Source organism: Stegostoma tigrinum, chromosome 28 (genome assembly GCF_030684315.1).
Source record: "Stegostoma tigrinum isolate sSteTig4 chromosome 28, sSteTig4.hap1, whole genome shotgun sequence".
Lineage (NCBI taxonomy): Eukaryota > Metazoa > Chordata > Chondrichthyes > Orectolobiformes > Stegostomatidae > Stegostoma > Stegostoma tigrinum.
The window spans coordinates 14,325,031-14,345,790 of NC_081381.1; the positions used below are offsets into that span (position 1 = coordinate 14,325,031).

Consider the following 20,760-nt stretch of genomic DNA (forward strand, 5'->3'; position numbering starts at 1 on the left):
TGCAGCCCTACAGCTTGAACCATCCCTATCAACCAGAGCATATGGGTATCCAGTATAGTGTATAAAACCAGGTGGGCAAAAAATGGTACAAAAACTGAAATGTACACTAACTACACTGCCAGAGGGCAGGACTAAAGATGAATATATTTGGGCCAACGAGATAACAAGGTGTGAAGCTGGACAAACACAGCAAGTCAAGCAGCGTCACAGGAGCAGGAAAGCTGACATTTCAGGCCTCGACCCTATATTTGGGCCTCTATTTTTAAACTAAAGGAACCTCTTTATTGGATGCATTGAAAAATCTGGTTGAATTACAGTATAGGCAATAGACAATTTCATTATTGTAAACAAATTGCTTTATTGTCACAATTGACACAAATGGGAAAGGGAACCAAACAAAGGCTATTTCACTGCCAATGCAGTTCAATAGCTGTAAAATGGTGAGTTTTATGGAATCCCACTGAGATGGCACAAGCTGGTCACTGACGCAGCTCTCATTTATTACACGAAGCATGGCATTATTCATAAATTAAGGATTGCCAGTTAGGCCACATTTAGGTGTTTTTCTGAATGCAGCCAGTCCAGTTTTGCAAAAGGGGCACAATACATTACAGGCATACACACGAGACATTGTTTTGATACACCAACGGATGCCTGTTTTATGCTTGCACAGCATATTACAGAGCCATTAAACCTCAATAGCAGTGACATCTTTCCTAGATAACAATGTTGGGGATTATAGATATAGAAGATAGCTTCAATCCAGAACATTGAGCTCATAAATTAGACAGTATTTAGGACACAGCTGTGACTCTGCAACTACGTAATTTCTTTATTTTTGCAGGAAGATTAGTGCTGCTGGCAAGTTGTTGCCTATCCTTAACTGCCTCTGAACTGAATGACTTTCTAAGTCATTTCAGAGTCAACTACATTGTTGTGGGTCCGGAATCACATGGAGGCTGGACATCAGTGAGCCAGATTTTTTTTTAACAATAGTCAACAACTGTCAATGAAAATGGTCAGCATCACATAAGCTTTTAATTGCAGATTCTTGCTGATTTTGCCATCTGCCATGGTGAGATTTGAACCCATGCCTTTAGAACATTACCCGAGGGCTCCGCATTGTTAGCTTAATGTCATTACCACTACCTCCTAATACATACCCAGCAATGGTCCACCCAGTGGATCATAACACAGCAGTAACTTCTCATTACTGAAAAGAGACAATTTGTTGAAACTTATCACCATTAATTCCTCAGGACACATGCAACAATACCAAACCATCACAACAACTTATACTACAGGAGAAAAGGATGCTGATTGCTTGGCAAGTAAATTCTGATTGAACAAAGTATTTAAAATGTGGCATTCCTGCATTTATACTAAAAAGTGCAAGAGGAAAAAAAAACTTCAACAACATGGTTCTCCTTTCAGCAAGGTTTAAGCTCTGTACATTGAAGCAATAATGAGCTTACTGCTAACTTCACAAAATGAAATGATCCTGTTTTCTAATACCCAGCAATAATTCCAACAGGGACCAATTCAAACGCGAACAATTCACAGCCACAAGGGGAAAACAAAGCCAAAATGCTCAACTCGAATTGAAATGGGTGACAATTTTCAGATGCATTTTCTATTGTCTTAGAGTAAAGTTCCAGAAGATTTCACAACTCACCCAACCATAAAACATGAGTGATTGTTAAACAGGGTAAGTCGATTGAGGTGGAAAACTCATTGCATCTCAAACTGGCATGAGCTTGGGATACATGGAGGATACATTTACTGTAATTTTTAAGATACAAAGTACACAATAGTGTCAGCTATATCACATGTAGAGTACCTCTGCTAAAAATAAATCTGACTGCGCTCATCAAGATATAGCAGCACTTCATGAAAGGTGAACCCATCTGAAGCTTTGAAATATCCCCAGTTCAGAAACAAGCACTTTACTCAAAAGATTAGCTCCTATTAATCTGAAAATTTTGTGAGAGGAGCAGAATTTTATTCTTTTTTTCTTTCGGGGAGGGAAGTGCTAATCATTTTGGAAAGCAAGTTTTGACAGCATTGCAGCAAGGAACGGAGTTTCCTCAATCAGACTACTCTTATTACTTTGTTTTCTGCTGGGTTTTATTTGTAGGAGAAGAAAAATCAATGCATTTCTTTACTTGCAACCCAATTCAAGGACAATACTGTTTAGAGCACAGAATGTGCCAGGGTATAGCTAATTTAGAAGCACACAGCTTCAAAGAAATACCTGTAAATGTCATTCCAGGCAATGGCATCCCAACATTAATTCAGCTGTCACATTAAAACACATATACAGATGCAACACTCGCTTCACTGAGAGCAAGTTCAGAGTAAGAAGTACTAAAACTAGGACAGTCAAAACTGCAGACAGCTGGGCAGGTTGACACATATGTTGTAAAACATGAATGATTAAAGCACACTAGACTTTCACTTTGCGAACATCCAAACTTCAAAAAGGTAATGCAATGGACGCTTGCATTCTCCCAGGGCCAACGGGATAGGTTTATTCAGCAACTGCATTCTCATCAATAATTTAGCCATTTTGAATGTTTTAAAAACCACATCTTTTTCCTGATGGTCTGCTTCCCTGCTACCCAGAGATAACAAGGTGCAGAGTTGGATGAACACAGCCCAAGGCCAAGCAGAGGAGCAGGAAGGTTGACGTTTTGGGCCTAGACCCTTCCTGAAACGTCAGCTTTCCTGCTCATCTGATGCTGCTTGTCCTGCTGTGTTCATCCAGCTCTACACCTTGTTATCTCAGATTCTCCAGCATCTGCAGTTCCTGCTATCCCTGATACCCCATGTTGTTTAAATCAGATTTTTTTTGTCTTTGTCCTCTCTGGTGTTTGAAGCTTGTATTTTCTTTTAGTAAACCGTTAGCTTCGGTGATCATTTTCCCTTAAAAAGGCGGACAGGGGCCAAGAGAAATGAAAATAAAACACACAAGCTATTTGATTACATTTTGGTCATGGCATAAGATGTTGTTTAAAAATTTGTGCATGCTGCTTAACTGCCGAGACAAAAAGGAACAAATAACTAAAGCTGGTTTTAGGAGGTCCTGCAACTTAAGCTAATTTAACATTTCAAATTGTCTGAATGCTGTGTATGGTGCTGTTTCCAGTCCACTGTTTATCATTCTGCTGTAAAGGACGTGCAATGTTAATCAATTCTCCAGAGTCCACTGGCAAAAGCTGGAAAATACTGCATCAGCATCAAGAGTGGGAGGAGATAAGTGATGCTTCAGTGCAGAGCAGAGGGGCACAGACCAGCTTTAGTCACACTGCATTCTGAGCTGCATTTAGATTGCTCATGGCCTGTAGCACAAGTATTTACAAAAAGAAACACAAACAAATAGAAATAAAACAGAGGGACAGTGGATCCTGTCTACCAATCAAAAAACAAGTCTTTTTTTTCTGGTCGGTAGAGGCCATCCTGGTGAGCAACACTGGTTATCACAGATACACAACTGTGATGTTGCAGTACATGAGGAGACTAGCAACTCATGAACACCTTGGAATCTTCACACACATTGTCGATAATCTTGCTGCCTGCCCCCAACCATCAGTAACTATTCCCCTTCATTGCCGCCTGTCCTCGCTTTCTTGTCTGGAAAAGGCCATCACTACATCTTCTGCGCCTGCAAGAGTTAAAAAGAAATAAAATTAGCAAGTGGAAGTGGGGATACCAGTTAAAGCTATTATTGAAGTTACTGCAGGTTCTAACAAACAGAATAAAAAGCCTGATAATGAAACCACTTTGCACTTCTGCGTACATCAAGTTTTGAGTTAACAGTGCTTTAATCTACAAGCAATACACCAAATGGGATGTATAGGGCTGGCTCACTCCAAAGACTGCATTTAGATGCAGAAGAAATGATGAAAGGTCTTTACGATTACAGTTCAACCAGAAATAAAACCAACTATGATCTGCATTTGACAATAGCTGTTAATTTCAAATGGAACAAAAATAATCAGAACTCAGGGCCAAAACCAGACAGTCTTTGTTAAATAAGGCTCAATTCCAATGCCACCATTCTGTAGCAATCTTTCTTTACCATAATTCCCTACAGATGGAAGTGTAAACTCATTGTATGTTTATATAGTTCAGAATGACGCCTGTTCAAAATGACCAAGGCAGCAGCTCACCACTTTCTCTATGGCAATTAGGGAATCAGCAATAAACAGTGACCTTCTCAGTCATGCTCACATCCCATGAATGACTGAAAGTAATCTCAGGGGAAAATTACAGTTGATTTCCTTGGAGAGAGGCTTTGGGTCTACCACATGATTGTGACAGATTTATGATTGAGTGGTGGTGTTCAGCTATTTCATAATGGGTGTGGGGGAGGAGGGAAGAAAGTCGTCTAAATAGATATATCATGAGCTCAGACGGCAACTTCTGGCAAAATTCTGGCTCCGTACTTCGAGGAGAAGATTGACTGAATAAGGCATTCAAAAGCAGCCAATGACTTTTTTAAAAAAGATGATATTTTGAAGTATAACTAACACAGGATTGCGAACAACAGAACGGGGGGAAACCTGCTGAAAGCAAGTTTCAAATTGAACTCAAGCTGAAGTTAACCTGAACGCAACTACCTGTTTTACTTGGGGAAAGATCAAAATTTCCAGGCAACATGGACCATTTAAGATTGAAAGAATACGTGCAAGTGCGATCTTACTGCAGATCGAGTTTTTGGAGATGCTCCACAGCCTCTAGAGCAACTGCAAAGTCACTGCCTGGTTGTTTTGTGTGTAAATAGCCATTTATTTGCATTAAAATCTCTGTGCTTGTCTTAGCAGGGTCAGTACCTTCATGGTTCAATCATTCTCTAAAATGTGACTTAAATTCCACTGCAAATCTGCATTTTCAAATAAGTCACTGCAACTTCTATCCTTCTTACTGTCAACACTACCAAATGTTGGAACATTAAAACATCACATCAATTGTAGATCGCACTCATGTCTTGCAGGCAGGTGGTTTGTTCCACTCCTGAGGCTTGAACGCAAAGACCTAGGCTGACACTCCAGTCTTACATGGAGGGAATGGTGTTGCTCAAGGTGCTTCTTTCAGATGATGATAATTTGATGCCCCATCCTGCTCTCTCAGGTGGACATTCTTTGGCAATATTTTGGAGCTATCCCCAGCATTCTAGCACACATGTGCATCCCTCAAACAAGGATAAAGCAGATTACATGGTCATGTCACAATGCTGTTTATGGAAAGTTGCTTTGTGCAAATTAGCTGCTGTGCTTTCTCCATTTCAATAGGGGTTTCAGATCAGAAAGTACTTCAAGTACGTTCTTTGGGACATTCTAAAAAGTGAATTAGAAATGTAAGCAATTCTGTTCTTTACAGATTCAGGGAGGCCAATGTACAGGAAGCAGGTTGCTGGCTTGTATGGATAGGCTCAGAAAAGACATTGTTATAACTAATTGTCAAAGTTGGAAAGGCTGATGTTTCCAATGTATTTCTGTACCATCTACCAACAAGTACAACTCAAACGTGAACCAGTTAGTCAAAATCCAAACTCAGGATGGAAGGTAACAAAGTGTGAAGCTGGATGAACACAGCAGGCCAAGCAGCATCTCGGGCACAAAAGCTGACGTTTTGGGCCTAGACCCTTCATCAGAGAGGCTCTCTGATGAAGAGTCTAGACCCGAAGCGTCAGCTTTTGTGCTGTGTTCATCCAGCTTCACACTTTGTTACCTTAGATTCTCCAGCATCTGCAGTTCCCATTATCACTCAGGATGGAAGTGCTGCTTTTACTGGCAATTGCAGGCTGAGACTTTTCGATGATAAATTCATTTATAGGAGGCCATAGTGGCTTAACTTCTGCAATTTGTGTGTCCTTGATACTCTTTAGAAAAGTAAATCTATCTGGGTAAGCTATGCCGGTCCATAATGTAGGAATCTTTTCTCCATGCTTTCCCCATACCTTTTTTGAAACTTTAGATCAGATTAATGAGAAAACTAAAATGCCTCCCAATATGAAACAGACTCCATGAGAGTATTTTATAGCAATTTTATTTCTGCAACTTATAAACAGTAAACAATGCTGACAGAACAAAGTCTTTTCAAAATAGGGTGGTTTTGTAAATGGAACCAATTGTACAAATGTTAACAGCAAAGCAGAAAAGCAAAACAAGTGAAATTATAATTTGTGGGATCACAATTCACAGCCAACAATAAAGTTTTTTGAATCTGCCATCGCAATATGAGCCAACATGTCATTGAATTATACAGCATGGAAATAGGCTCTTTGACCAACTCATCTGTGCCGACCAGATTTTCCAATGTGACCTATTCCCATTTACCAGCATCTGGCCCATATCCCTCTAAACCCTCCTATTCATATACCCATCCAGATGCCTCTTAAAATGTTATACTTGTACCAGCCTCCACCACTTCCTCTGGCAGTTCATTCCAAACACGCACCACCCTCTGTGTGAAACAGTTACCCTTCAGGTCCTTTGTAAAATTTTCCCCACTCACCCTCTAGTTTTGTAATCCCTCCAGCCGAGGAAAAAGACCTTGTCCATGCACCCAATCCATGCTCCTCATGATTTTAGAAACTTCGATAAGGCCTTAAGCCTCTGACATTCCAGGGAAAATGTGTGGAATTTATTACCCATCACTAAACTACCCTTGAAAAGGTCATGGTTGTGAAATGACCATGACTGAGGTTGCTGTTGTAACTCCCTTGTTTAAGAAAGGATCAAGGCAAAAGATGGAAAATTATAGGCCGATTAGCCTAACCTCGGTTGTTGGTAAATTTCTAGAATCCATTGTCAAGGATGAGATTTCTAAATTCCTGGAAGTGCAGGGTCAGATTAAAACAAGTCAGTATGGTTTTAGTAAGGGGAGGTCGTGCCTGACAAACCTGTTAGAATTCTCTGAAGAGGTAACAAGTATGTTAGACCAGGGAAACCCAGTAGATGTTATCTATCTAGACTTCCAAAAGACCTTTGATACACTGCCTCACGGGAGGCTGCTGAGCAAGGTGAGGGCCCATGGTGTTCGAGGTGAGCTACTGGCTTGGATTGAGGATTGGCTGTCTGACAGAAGGCAGAGAGTTGAGATAAAAGGCTCTTTTTCGGAATGGCAACCGGTGACGAGTGGTGTCCCGCAGGGTTCAGTGTTGGGGCCACAGCTGTTCACCTTATACATTAATGATATGGATAAAGGAACTGGGGGCATTCTGGTGAAATTTCCCAATGATATGAAGATAGGTGGACAGACAGGTAGTACTGAGGAGGTGGGGAAGCTGCAGAAAAAATTAGGCAGTTTAGGAGACTGGTCCAGGAAATGGCTGATGAAATTCAATGTGAGTAAATGTGAGGTTTTGCACTTTGGAAAAAAGAATACAGGCACTGACTATTTTCTAAATGGTGAGAAAATTCGCAAAGCAGAAGTACAAAGGTATCTGGGAGTGTTGGTCCAGGATTCTCTAAAGGTTAACTTGCAGGTAGAGTCTGTGATTAAGAAAGCAAGTGTAATGTTGTTGTTTATCTCAAGAGGGTTGGAATATAAAAGCAGCGATGTGCTTCTGTGGCTTTATAAGGCTCTAGTTAGGCCCCATTTAGAATACTGTGTCCAATTTTGGGCCCTACACCTCAGGAAGGACATACTAGCCCTGGAGCGTGTCCAGTGGAGATTCACACGGATGATCCCTGGAATGGTAGGTTTAATGTATGATGAATGGCTAAGGATCCTGGGATTGTACTCATTACAGTTTAGAAGGTTGAGGGGAGATCTAATAGAAACTCACAAGATAATGTATGATTTAGAAGGGGTGGACGCTAGGAAGTTGTTTCTGTTAGGCGGGGAGACTAGGACCTGTGGGCACAGCCTTAAAATTAGAGGGGGTAAATTTAAAACTGAAATGAGATGACAATTCTTCAGCCAGAGAGTGGTGGGCCGAATGGCCTTACTTCCACTCCTATGTCTTATGGTCTGTTTGATGAATCCTGAAGGTAGTGAAGAGTTAATCACATTGCTTACATATCTGGAATTCAGTATAGGCCACACCTGGTGAGAACGGCACATTTCTCTAAACAGTCTTTGTGGACCAGGTGGGGTTTTACAACAATCCAGTTATTTCATGGTTATTAATGAGAACAGCATTTTAGTTAATTGAATTTCAATTCCACCAGCTGCAGTAGATTGAGATTTAAATCCCAATCTCCAGAACCAGCAGTCCAGGTCTCTGGATAACTCCTCCAGCAACATCACCACAATGCAACACACACACACGTGCACACACCCCCACCTGGATTTTAAAAGGAATTGATGAACAAAAATGGCTGCTGTGTTTTTACTTCCAATAATTTTCTGATTCTGCATTTCTGACCATTGCTATACATCAGGCACTGACCCCTTCAGACTGAAATGTGCCTCAGCCTGCTCAATATCAATATCATTGGTATTGAGACTAAAGAATGAACATAAAATCCTTTACTGTTGCATTTAGAATCAGATTCATACAGTGCAGAAGACACCCTTTGGCCCATCAAGTCTGTACTGCTAAAAACACACTACCACATACACTAGTCCCACTTTCTAGTACTGGGCCCCATAGCTTTGAATGTTATAACACTTCAGATGTTCATTCAAGCACTTTTTAAAGGTTGTAAGGTTACTCAACTCAACTACCCTCCTTCGCAGAATATCTTGGGTGTCTACAGGTGACTGTATTTGATTTTGGAAGCCATCAAAATGGACCCCTCACAAATCTACAGCTTATGCACCAAAATGTTACTTTACTGCACAATGGATAAGGTACAAGAAAAAAATAATACATTGCAGATCTTTGGTAGTTACAGACTTAATTATCCTTCCTCAAAACAAATGAACAGTTGTGACTGCTGTGAGCCTGCAACAACAACATATCTGTCCTTCAATAACATGCACTGTTACTAACCTGCCCTGGAGACCTGATCACTGTTTCTGACGTGCGTTTCTCAAGCTAACAGCTTCAGACATATTACTCAATTTAAATAAGACAACCATAATTAAACCTTATTTTTCTTTGAACAGTACATGTCTCAATATTAAAAGGAAACACCCATATTAAAAAGCAGACAAAAGGTACTACATAGCTCAGTCCCTCCCTTGTGCCTGCTACACATATAATATCAATTCCAGTGTTCCTGTGCATGATGTCAACCTGGATCATTTCCAATAGATCAATCTGCCTGTTCATCTACTGTAATACACTAAATACAAAATGCTCAGGTTGTGGTCACTGGCATTTACAGATTTTGGACCTTACAGACATCTATTCATTTTCCAGAATCATCAAGTTTAAATCAACATGGTGAAGCCCACCTTGACCAACAAAACACTGACACTGAACAGTGCTCACCACCCTGCAGCCCACTCCAGTTCCGGCAGCTTTTGCCGCCGATTCTCTCTTCCTGTGAGCCAACAACTGTGATTGAAAGCACAAAGGGTGGCGAGCTAACACAGCAGCAGTTTGCATTCATGTAGCATCTTGAGCATCACATAACATCCCCAAGAGCTTGATCTAATATCTACACAGCATACTGGATTTGCTCCTCGGCATTTGCATCATTTAACGTATATTTTAAAAATATTGTTCCCTTAGATTGTGCTGTAGCCGAGACAAGTCTGAAGCTGTCTCTTTCCTTTATCTTAAAGTATTAGTACATGGAGCTAAACAGCACCCTCTTTATCAGCTGAGTCTCTTTTTAAAACTTTTTCTTTTGGGAATATGACATCCTTAGCTTGGCCAGCATTTATTTCCCATCCTTAACTGCCCTTCAGAGCTTGCTGGTGAGGTGTCTTCTTGAACCACTGCAGACATTTGGTGTACGTACATGGAAGGAGTTCCAGGATTTTGATGCTGAAAATAATGCAGGTGAACAGTCAGGACTTTGAGCGGCTTGGATGAGTGATGGTAATCTCCGGTATCCAAGCAGAAAGATTTAGAAGGGACTTGAGGAGCAACTTTTTCCACACAGAGGGTGGTTTGTATGTGGAATGAACTGCCACAGGAAGTGGCAGATGCAGATACAATTACAACATTTAAAAGGCATCTGGATGGGTATATGAAAGGGCTTACGTAGGGTTTAGAAGGGTATGGGCCAAATGCTGGCAAATGGGACTGTGTCAGATTGGAATGTCACGTCTGTGTGGAGGGTCTGTTTCTGTGCTGAATTACTCTGTCCAATCTTTCATCATAAGTAGAATTCTCCACAACAACCCCTAAATCTCCTCTGTACCCTCTCTAGTCCAACCACATCTTCACTATAGGGTGTGGTAACCAGAACTGCACACCCCAGTTGTTGTCTAATCAATGTCTTATCCAGTTCCAATTCAAGCTATCAAAAAAAACTAAGCAATTTGCAAAACATCATCATCAGCAATGAAATAGGGCATATAGTTAAAATTAAACTCCTGGCTGCCAAATTCAAAGTTCTGTTTTGCTCTTATATTTGTGTCAAAGTGCCAACTGCTGGTGGGGTAGGGCTCCAAGGGTAACAAGCACCCAGGGGGACATTTGTCAAATGTGAGCACAGACTATAAATGTTGCCAAAGTATTTGACAATGAAGGATTTCTAAGTCACACCAGAACCAATGCCTGTGTAAGGAGACCTCTGGGAGAAGCCATTGGCTATGAACCAGGAGAAGTGAAGCCTAGCTCATTTTTCCACCTCCACACTGCAAAGGAACTGAAGCCAGATTCTGGTCATTCATCTGCTACTGCAGATGTGATCAGCTAACTCCATATAGACTGGCCTCCAATATTAACTTTATACGATACGCCCATGGGCACTCTGCAGGATTGACTTAGGCAATAACCACTGACCCCAGTCTTCATCCAAACTCATTAGTGCGCATGGCCTCAGTACCTCAAACAATAGCATAAAGTGAATATTCCTGGATTTGTTTATTATGCACTCCATGCATACATCACAGAGTATTAAAATTCTGATTTGAAGTGAATTTTACAAACAAACAATCCCCGTGTGTACGAATGTTTTCTCTAGCCGTTGCCAATGACAGAGCTAAATTTATGAAAAACCTTTTGCAATCTGGCACAGGCTCAAGGCTTTTGCAGAGTCCGAGTCTTCTTTCCCCTCCAGAATAAGCATGGCATTCTGAACTGTCAATCAAGTCAGACCAAGGATCAATGCTTTCAGAGCAGTCTGTTAAGTGCTACAATTTTCTTGTTACTAGGGTTTGATCCCTTGGTTGAGTGTGTACTTTAGCCAGGAGTAAATAGAAAGACGCTGCAGCATTTTAACAGATGAAAGGAGTCCAATAATACACACTGATTTTCCCTCGAGCCCTGACTCTAGACGTGCCATCACAAGTTGTTCACAGCTGATTGTCAGTTCATAAGCAGGTTCGATATATTAAAATCTAATTAAGCCAACTACTCCACCTGGTTCTCCAACACTGAAGAGAACACTCACAGCCCTGAGTAGATGCAGTACCCAGTGTGTCTTTCTTACAAACTGCCAACAATTTCCTATGGAGACTGCAGATAACCAGCTTGTGTTGTCCTGCTCTTATTTCAGATTTGTAATAGGGAGGAAGATGCTCCATTTTGAAGCATAAATTTTAGATGAGATTCCCTACAATGTGGCTACAGTGTGGAAACAGGCCCTTTGGCCCAACAAGTCCACACCGCCTCTTGAAGCATCCCACCCAGACCCATCCCCCTATAACCCACACACCCCTGAACACTATGGGCAATTTAGTATGGCCAATCCACCTAGCCTGCACATCTTTGGACTGTGGGAGGAAACTGGAGGAAACCCACACAGACACGGGGAGAACGTGCACACTCCACACAGACAGTCGCCCGAGGCTGGAATCAAACCTGGGTCCCTGGTGCTGTGAGGCTGCAGTGCTAACCGCTGAGCCACCGTGCCGCCCCAATCTCTGACACAAAGCTTGCAATCACTGAGCCTGTAGCTTTCGTGCTGCCTCTTGGTGGCCACATTGTCGCCAGACCCTAACCCTCCAATCCAGAAAACAATGCTGAAGTCACTAACAAATAACACCATTTTCCCAAATGTAATTTGCATTTTGAAGATTAACCTGTACTTTCCTCCCTACATCACCCAGGAGAACGGTTCGCTCAGCACTTCCATAGAGTAGTGGAGTCGAGATCAAGAAAACTGGGTTGTGGGAGATCACTCCTGGTCTCAAAAATCGGTCATCAGCTCTCAGTTCAAGGATGCAACTACTCAGGGTTGCAAGTTGCTGTGTCTTTGTGTAATTGTGAGCAGGCTGATTCTTGACCTGCAGATCTGAGGAGGCATGAAGCAGGATGGGGATGGGATCCAGGGCAGAAGATCTGTTTGCATTTCCCTTACTGCTCTGCCTCATCTTTCATGCTTTTGGACTCAAAGCATATGCAGCTTGGGGGACAAAGTGATATCATTTCTGAATGATTACCATTTCAATTTGCAGACGCCATTGTGCCACCAAAACTAAGGCTGAGGTCATGACACCCAAACCTGTAATAGAACACACAGATTGCAACAGGGTCCAAGAGAGTGACTGTAGAAGTGTTAAACATCAGGGTCAGGTCACTGGCTGACTGCTCCTGACAATCAGCATGGTCAGCAGCCGGAGCAGAGACAGGGTAATCAGGCAATGATTGCTGAGATTCTGATCAACAGCAACCATTTGTGCCTGTTCAGATACGTCAGTATCAGTGACCTGCCCCACTACTCTTACACCCCGCTTTTCGTATAGTTTAGGGCTTTCGCAGTGTGCTGAAGCCTGTTCTACACAGTGAGTTCAACCTGGCTGCAAATGGTGCTGCCAAACCTTGCTTCCTGACCCTGTCGACGTCTGCTCCCCAATTCAGCCTGGCTGCAAAGGGCTCCTTGTCCCTGTCAATGTGCGGGAATGAGAGGAACTGTGTGAGAGACAAAGCTTGAGCAAACATGCATATCAGAGTATGAATGGTGAGTGTGAAAGAGAGGGAGAGAAGTAAGTGCATTTGAGAGAGAATGAGTGCAAGTATCTGTAACCACGTAAGAGTGAGAGTGTGAGCGAGTATGTTTCACAGTGAGATTGAGAAAGTGTAGTGAGCAAGAGTAAGAGAGCGAGTGAGTGAAAAAATGTGTGGCAGAGAAAGTACAAGTGAGACAGAGTGTGTGAGTGTGTGAAAGGGAGGGAAGTGGGAACACGAGAAAATGAATATCGACACCAACAGAGCAGAGGGAGAGAAAAAGATGGAGATGAGAAAAAGGAAAAAGAAAGAGAGAGAGAGAGAGAAGAGAAAGAGAGAGAGAAGAGAAAGAGAGAGAGAGAAAAGAGAGAGAGAGAAAAGAGAGAGAGAGAAAAGAGAGAGAGAGAAAAGAGAGAGAGAGAGAGAGAGAAAAGAGAGAGAGAGAAAAGAGAGAGAGAGAGAGAAAAGAGAGAGAGAGAGAAGAGAAAGAGAGAGAGAGAGAAAAGAGAGAGAGGGAGAAAAGAGAGAGAGAGAGAGAGAGAGAAAAGAGAGAGAGAGAGAGAGAAAAGAGAGAGAGAGAGAAAAGAGAGAGAGAGAGAAAAGAGAGAGAGAGAGAGAGAAAAGAGAGAGAGAGAGAGAGAAAGACCGAGTTTACAATGTGCATTATATTATACCAATGCTTGCTCACACTACTCCTTCAGCTCTTACAGTTCTGACTATGGCCAGGCAACTTCAATCTCCAAAAGGGCTTATAGTGAAAAATGTTTGGAAAGCACTGGGCTAAGGGTTCCTTCAGAGGAGAAAGCATTCTATTCAGTAATAACTCAATTTTTTCATTCTAGGACCCACTCGTAAATTACCAATAGATACACAAATTAAATAGCCAAGCTTCTTTGAAGTTTAGTCAATTGAGGCACTGCTGAGAGGGAACAACAGCTTTGAGCCAGGTCTCTGGCTTGATCCGCTGTCTACAGTAAATTAGCTGGCCTCAGCTGCAATAATATTATTTACATTAGCACTCCTGCATGAGGCAGGTACATATTGGTCATGGTCATTGGTTCTGAGTGCTATCCAGTGACCCGTGCCTGCAATGTGTGTATATGTATGTTTGCATGCACGTGCACGCACCAGATAAGGAGTACAATGGACTCGACATCCTTGTCCAACATTCTTCAAGCTAACTTTCCTGTGGATTTAACTAATCAATAAATAATCTAGTGTGGTTGACAGTTTTAATAACTCAGTTACCAGGTTTGATGCCTGTATTTTGCTGAGCCAGACTCGATGGGCTGATTAGTCCAAATCTGCTCTTGTATGGTTTTAAACAAACAAAAACGCTTCAAAATGGACAAAAATTACACACAAATTATCAGCAGATGAGTGGAAGTAATGACATTAATTTAACTGCGAATTGGTTTCAACCAAATATTTTTGGACTGTAAACTTTTAAAAAAACAGTTAGTGTTTTAAACTGAGGAGACTGTGAAAAGACATGGCTGCAGCTCTGAAAATCTGAGTCATGGTACTTCTCAGTGTTAACTTGTATATGTTGCCTTTTTCTGGAACAGATAGAGCAAAAGCAGGTCCCACAAAGCCAATGGCTTCTGAAATCAGTGAGATTATTGCCTGAGAGCAATGTACTAATTGGGTCCTAACCAACTGGTGATAGCTTACAAGGGCCAGTGCAGGACAGAACCACCTACTCTGCATAGGGGAAAACAGATAAAAATCTGTCTCCCACTCTCTGGCGTGGAGACACCACCAAGTCTTCAGTAACAGCTTCCTTTCTCTGCAAATCCCGTTAAAGGAGGAATAATAATCTTCAGAGTCAGTGAAAGGGCCATTTTCAACCAATGCATGAAAACATTGGTGTGCAAACAATCTTGTATCAAAAACAAAGAACTAAAAGGAACTGAAAGAAACAGAAGCAGACAACTCCAACTCCTGTAGTCAATGCTATCAAACTGTGCTTCTCTGATCTTTGTATTTTTTCTCCATCCTTAAAATCCATGCGTAATATTTCTGTGAAGGGGGCATTTAAGAAAGGATAGAATTTAAGTTGTTGTGTTATAAGTTAGCAAATTCATAGATCTTAATTGCTATTGGTTAAAGTCAATTTGTTCATAAGAAATAGTAATTTATTGTTAAGTACAGAAACCTGACGAGTGTTTTCTACTAACCTGACTTTGTCAGTCTGTTTTTCCAATTTTGGAAAGAGCTGAATTCCAGAGCAGAGCCGAGAACGACAGCCCTCAACGTTAAGGGTGCATTTGACTGAGTGTAGCATCAAAGAGCCTGAGTAACACTGGGAACAATGGGAAGCAGGGGAAATTCTCCGCTGATAAGAGTCAAACCTAAACCAAAGGAAGGAGGTTGTGGTTGTTGGAGGTCAGTCATCTCAGCCCTATGACATCTCTTCAGGAGTTCCTTAGGATAACTTCCAAGGCCCAAACATCTTCAGCTGCTTCATCAATGATCTTCACCCAAATATATCAAGACTTGGACAATATCCAGACTCAGGTTGCTAAGCGACAAGTAACATCTGTCCCACACAAATGCTAGGCAATAACTATTTCCAAAAACAGACATACAATGCTGTTACTATCCCTGAATCCCCCACTATCAGCATCCCAGGCGTTACCATTGACTGGAAACTGAAATGGACCAGCTGTTTCAATACTGTCAACTACAAGAGCAGGTCAGAAGCTTGCAGTCTTGCAATGAGCAACTCACCAAAGCCTGCCCACCATCTACGAGGCACAAGGACTGGGGTGGAATATTCCTCACTTGCCTGGATGAGTGCAGCTCCAACAACACTCAAGAAACGTGACACCATCCAAGACAAAGCAGCCCACCTGATTGGCACCACGCCCACAAAAGTCCACTCACTCCATCACCAATACTCAGTAGTAGCAGTGTGTACTATCTACAATATGCACTGCAGAAATTCACCAAGATTCCTGAGACAGAACCTTCCAAACTCAGCACCCATCACCCTGATCTGGAAATATCTCTCTGTGCCGTCAATGTCGCTGGGTCAAAAATCCTGGAACTCCTTCCCTACTGGCATTATGGGTCTACATGTAGCATGTGGACTTCAGCGGTTCAAGAACATAGAACATAGAACATTACAGCGCAGTACAGGCCCTTCGGCCCTCAATGTTGTGCCGACCTGTCATACCGATCTCAAGCCCATCCAACCTACACTATTCCACGAACGTCCATATGCTTATCCAATGACAACTTAAACGTACCTAAAGTTGGCGAATCTACTAATGTTGCAGGCAAAGCGTTCCATTCCCTTACTACTCTGAGTAAAGAAACTACCTCTGACATCTGTCCTATATCTTTCACCCTTCAATTTAAAGCTCTGCCCCCTCGTGCTCGCCGTCACCTTCCTAGGAAAAAGGCTCTCCCTATCCACCCTATCTAACCCTCTGATTATTTTATATGTTTCAATTAAGTCACCTCTCAACCTTCTTCTCTCTAATGAAAACAGCCTCAAGTCCCTCAGCCTTTCCTCGTACAATCTTCCCTCCATACCAGGCAACATCCTAGTAAATCTCCTCTGCACCCTTTCCAAAGCTTCCACATCCTTCTTATAATGCGGTGACCAGAACTGTATGCAATACTCCAAGTGCGGCCGCACCAGATTTTAGTACAGCTTCACCATAACCTCTTGGTTCCGGAACTCGATCCCTCTCTTAATAAAAGCTAAAACACTGTATGCCTTCTTAACAGCCCTGTCAACCTGGGTGGCAACTTTCAAGGATCTGTGTACATGGACACAGAGATCTCTCTGCTCATCTACACTGCTAAGAATCTTACCATTAGCCCTGTATTTTGCCTTCCGGTTACTCCTACCAAAGTGCATCACCTCACACTTGTCTGCATTAAACTCCATTTGCTACCTCTCAGCCCAGCTCGGCAGCTTATCTATGTCTCTTGGCAACCTACAGCATCCTTCGTCACTATCCACAACTCCACCAACCTTAGGGTCGTCTGCAAATTTACTAACCCATCCTTCTACGCCCTCATCCAGGTCATTTATAAAAATGACAAACAGCAGTGGACCCAACACCGACCCTTGCGGTACACCACTAGTAACTGGTCTCCAGGATGAACATTTCCCATCAACTACCACCCTCTGTCTTCTTTCAGCAAGCCAATTTCTGTTCCAAACTGCTGTAACTCCCACAATTCCATTCCTCCGCATTTTGTACAACAGCCTATTGTGGGGAACCTTATCGAATGCCTTGTTGAAATCCATATACACCACATCAACCGGTTTACTCTCATCTACCTGTTTGGTCACCTTCTCAAAGAACTCAATAAGGTTTGTGAGGCACGACCTTCCCTTCACAAAACCGTGCTGACTATCCCTAATCAATTTATTATTTTCTAGATGGTTATAAATCCTATCCCTTATAACCTTTTCCAACACTTTACCAACAACTGAGGTAAGGCTCACTGGTCAATAATTACCAGGGTTGTCTCTACTCCCCTTCTTGAACAGGGGAACCACATTTGCTATCCTCCAGTCATCTGGCACTATTCCTGTAGACAATGACGAGTTAAAGATCAATGCCAAAGGCTCGGCAATCTCCTCCCTTGCTTCCCAGAGGATCCGAGGATAAATCCCATCCGGTCCAGGGGACTTAGCTATCTTCACGCTCTGAAGGATTTCTAATACCTCTTCCTTGTGAACCTCAATCCCACCTAGTCTAGTAGCCTGTATCTCAGTATTCTCCTCGACAACATTGTCATTTTCTAGAGTGAATACTGTTGAAAAATATTCATTTAGCACTTCCCCTATCTCATCTGACTCCACACACAACTTACCACTACTATCCTTGATTGGGCCTAATCTTACTTTCGTTATTCTTTTATTCCTTAAATACCTATAGAAAGCCTTAGGGTTTACCCTGATCCTATCCACCAACAACTTCTCATGTCTCCTCCTGGCTCTTCTAAGCTCTCTCTTTAGGTCTTTTCTGGCTACCTCGTAGCCCTCAAGTGCCCTAACTAAGCCTTCACATCTCATCCTAACATAAGCCTTCTTCTTCCTCTTGACCAGAGATTCCATCTCCTTCGTAAACCATAGCTCCCGCACTCTACAGCTTCCTCCCTGCCTGACAGGTACATACTTATCAGGACACACAGGAGCTTTTCCTTGAATAAGGTCCACATTTCTAATGTGCCCATCCCCTGCAGTTTCCTTCCCCATCCTGGTTCCCTGATCGGGAAGACAACTCTCCACAAATTTCTCAGGAGCAATTAGGCCGGCGCAATAAATGCTGTCCCAGCCAGTGACACCTACATTCCATGAGTGAATTTTAAAAAAAAGGTAATTTGGGGATTTTGGCAAGTTTGACAAAACCTTTTGACATTTGCAATGATTCCTGGAATACTGGGGTTTAATTTCCAGTGCATTACTCTTATGAGTTGTAACAGAATACTCGCGTTAAACCCTGCGATCTTTATCAATCTGTTGAATGATACGTACTCACTCAACATTTTCCAATATAAAGACATGGCGGCTAAGTGCAAATGGGAGACAGATACTACGAAAGATATCCAAACAAAACTCAACATTGAGCTCGTCAACACAAGTTTTGGGATCTAATGCTAGGCTCCTTCATACCATAATCCTGACTTTCTCCCCTTAATGTTCTTTTGAAGCATGTGACTTCTTTGTGTGATATATCGTTATGAGTAGTTTCTGGCCAATGTTGTGTTAGTTATAAAGATTCAGATGGTTTTACTGAATTTAAAGTTCTTTCCTGATGCTGTGTTGATGCAAGACAAATGTTTCTGATTGCATGATCACATGAGTTGCTGATACAAGTTAGAGCTGGTTACACAGACATATGGTCAGCCAATGTGCCAAAAATGAAAGCATCGTATAGGCAAACTTGGCAGTAACCTGGGAAGATTACTGAACAAAACAAACAGGAGATGCTGCTTCTAATCTACGTTTAAGCATTTAGAACAGCTTGTTTAAACAAGTAGCTCTAAGTTGTGGTTTTGGAATGCAATACCAAACTTGTTTGAACTATAAATTTTAGCCAATTTGAAGATGCACAGACTTAATACTTTGCTTTCATCTTTCAAGTTGCTTCAGCAGGCAGCTTGTGTTAAAAGTACGTTTGTGACTGATGGAATGATTTCAAAAACATTACAGCAAGATTAAAAATAAGTCCCTAAAAGCCGTACCTATAATAGACCCCCAAAGGCACACTGATCTATCAAAAGCTTTTATTTCAAGCCTTTAGGAGCTGCACGTTTATACAGATGTGAGGATTAAGTAGTCAGTCTTGTTTGTGCCAGTCAGGTATATATCAAAATTGACCCAGGGTGGTATCACAGTGATTGCTGCAATGATAAATTCATTGCTGAGGACCTCTCCAGCATCTGCAGTTCCCATTATCTCTAACAAATTGTGGCATTCAGACATGTACCAGGACTGTTACTTTGACTGAAACCAGCACTGTGCCATACCAAACTGGATGAAAAGGCCCAGTAGATCTGTGATCCCAATTAGTGTCAGTGGAAGGATCCATTCCATCGCAAAAAAGAAAAAAAAACATGGGCCCAAACATTCCCTAACTCATGGGAGATGTAAATTTCAGGCCTGCACTGAACAAGGCTGGGACTTCATTTCCAAATTGGTGGAGTCATTGTCTAGAGGTTGGAACAGGTTTTACACTAGGGCTGAAAACAAAAAATACTGGCAATCACAGTGGGTAAGGCAGCAACTATGGAGAGAAAGCAAGATATGTTTCAAGTTTAGATGACTCTTCATTCACTCCTACACTAGGGCAGGTGTTTGCACGGCAATAAAAAAATATATGTATTCATAGTGTTTAATATTAAATTTCAGACTGGTTGCTATTATGACCAATGCTGAAGTCTGGACTAGGAGCAAACCAACAGGAAACATTAGCAAATTCAAAGAATATTATTCATTTCAGTACTTACCTCATCACTGTAATTAAACATTAATTCTTGCCTTTGTCACCCACAAATTTCACACCCTACAGATGGGCAACAAATGCTGGCAGGCCAGCATGTCCCACAAAAATGAATAAAAATTTACTCTTCCAATAGTGTCTTCATTGATTTGCAAATTGTGAAGGATTTGGTATTCAGGACTACGTTACTTACATCCTATATCACACAAAATCCCACTTACTCATCACCTCACCTTAGGCGGCCTCCAATGACTAACAGTATAGTGAACTTCTCCTTCGTGATTCCCTGTGCCTGACTGCACCCTTAGTCTTTCCAAAGTGCCTTTGCATCTCCCCTCCCCTGTTTACCACTGGTGAGCAAGTCTTCCATCATTTGCCCTCAATTCTAAACTTCTTTCCAACACCCTTCCAAACCGTAAGCCTCACCACCTTAAAACAAATGCCAGAATCCTTGCTTCCTTGACCAAAACTCTGGCACTTAATTTCTTTTCCTTTGAAGCTTTGGTTGTAAACTCATTTCCTATCCTTGCCTTGAAAAATATAATTTGTCTGCATATAAACATTCGCACAAGAGGGGCAGAACTCCACACGTCATTCTGGGATTTCTAAGAATGGCTGGAGCATGGCATGGCGGGTTCCTAAAAAAGACCTGATGTGGAAGGTGCCACTGTTGGACTGCTGGAAATCACACAACACCAGGTTATAGTCCAACAGGTTTATTTGAAAACACAAAATTTCGGAACCACACTCCTCCTTCTGGTGTTAGTGAGAGAGGTAGTATCAGACACAGAATTTATAAGTAAAAAATCAAAAGGTTACCCA

The 20,760-nt window shown here is 41.9% G+C and overlaps 1 protein-coding gene across 1 annotated transcript in view; it reads right to left on the minus strand.

The window, feature by feature from the left end:
- Positions 1-333: 333 nt before the first annotated feature.
- The window catches only part of ctnnbip1 (catenin, beta interacting protein 1), a 99,953-nt gene continuing 79,526 nt past the window's right edge, over positions 334-20,760 (minus strand). Inside the window, exon 4 of the mRNA XM_048561558.2 lies at positions 334-3,664. Coding sequence (XP_048417515.1) covers positions 3,606-3,664 — 59 coding nt within the window. The 3' untranslated portion in view covers positions 334-3,605. The remainder of the gene's footprint in view (positions 3,665-20,760) is intronic.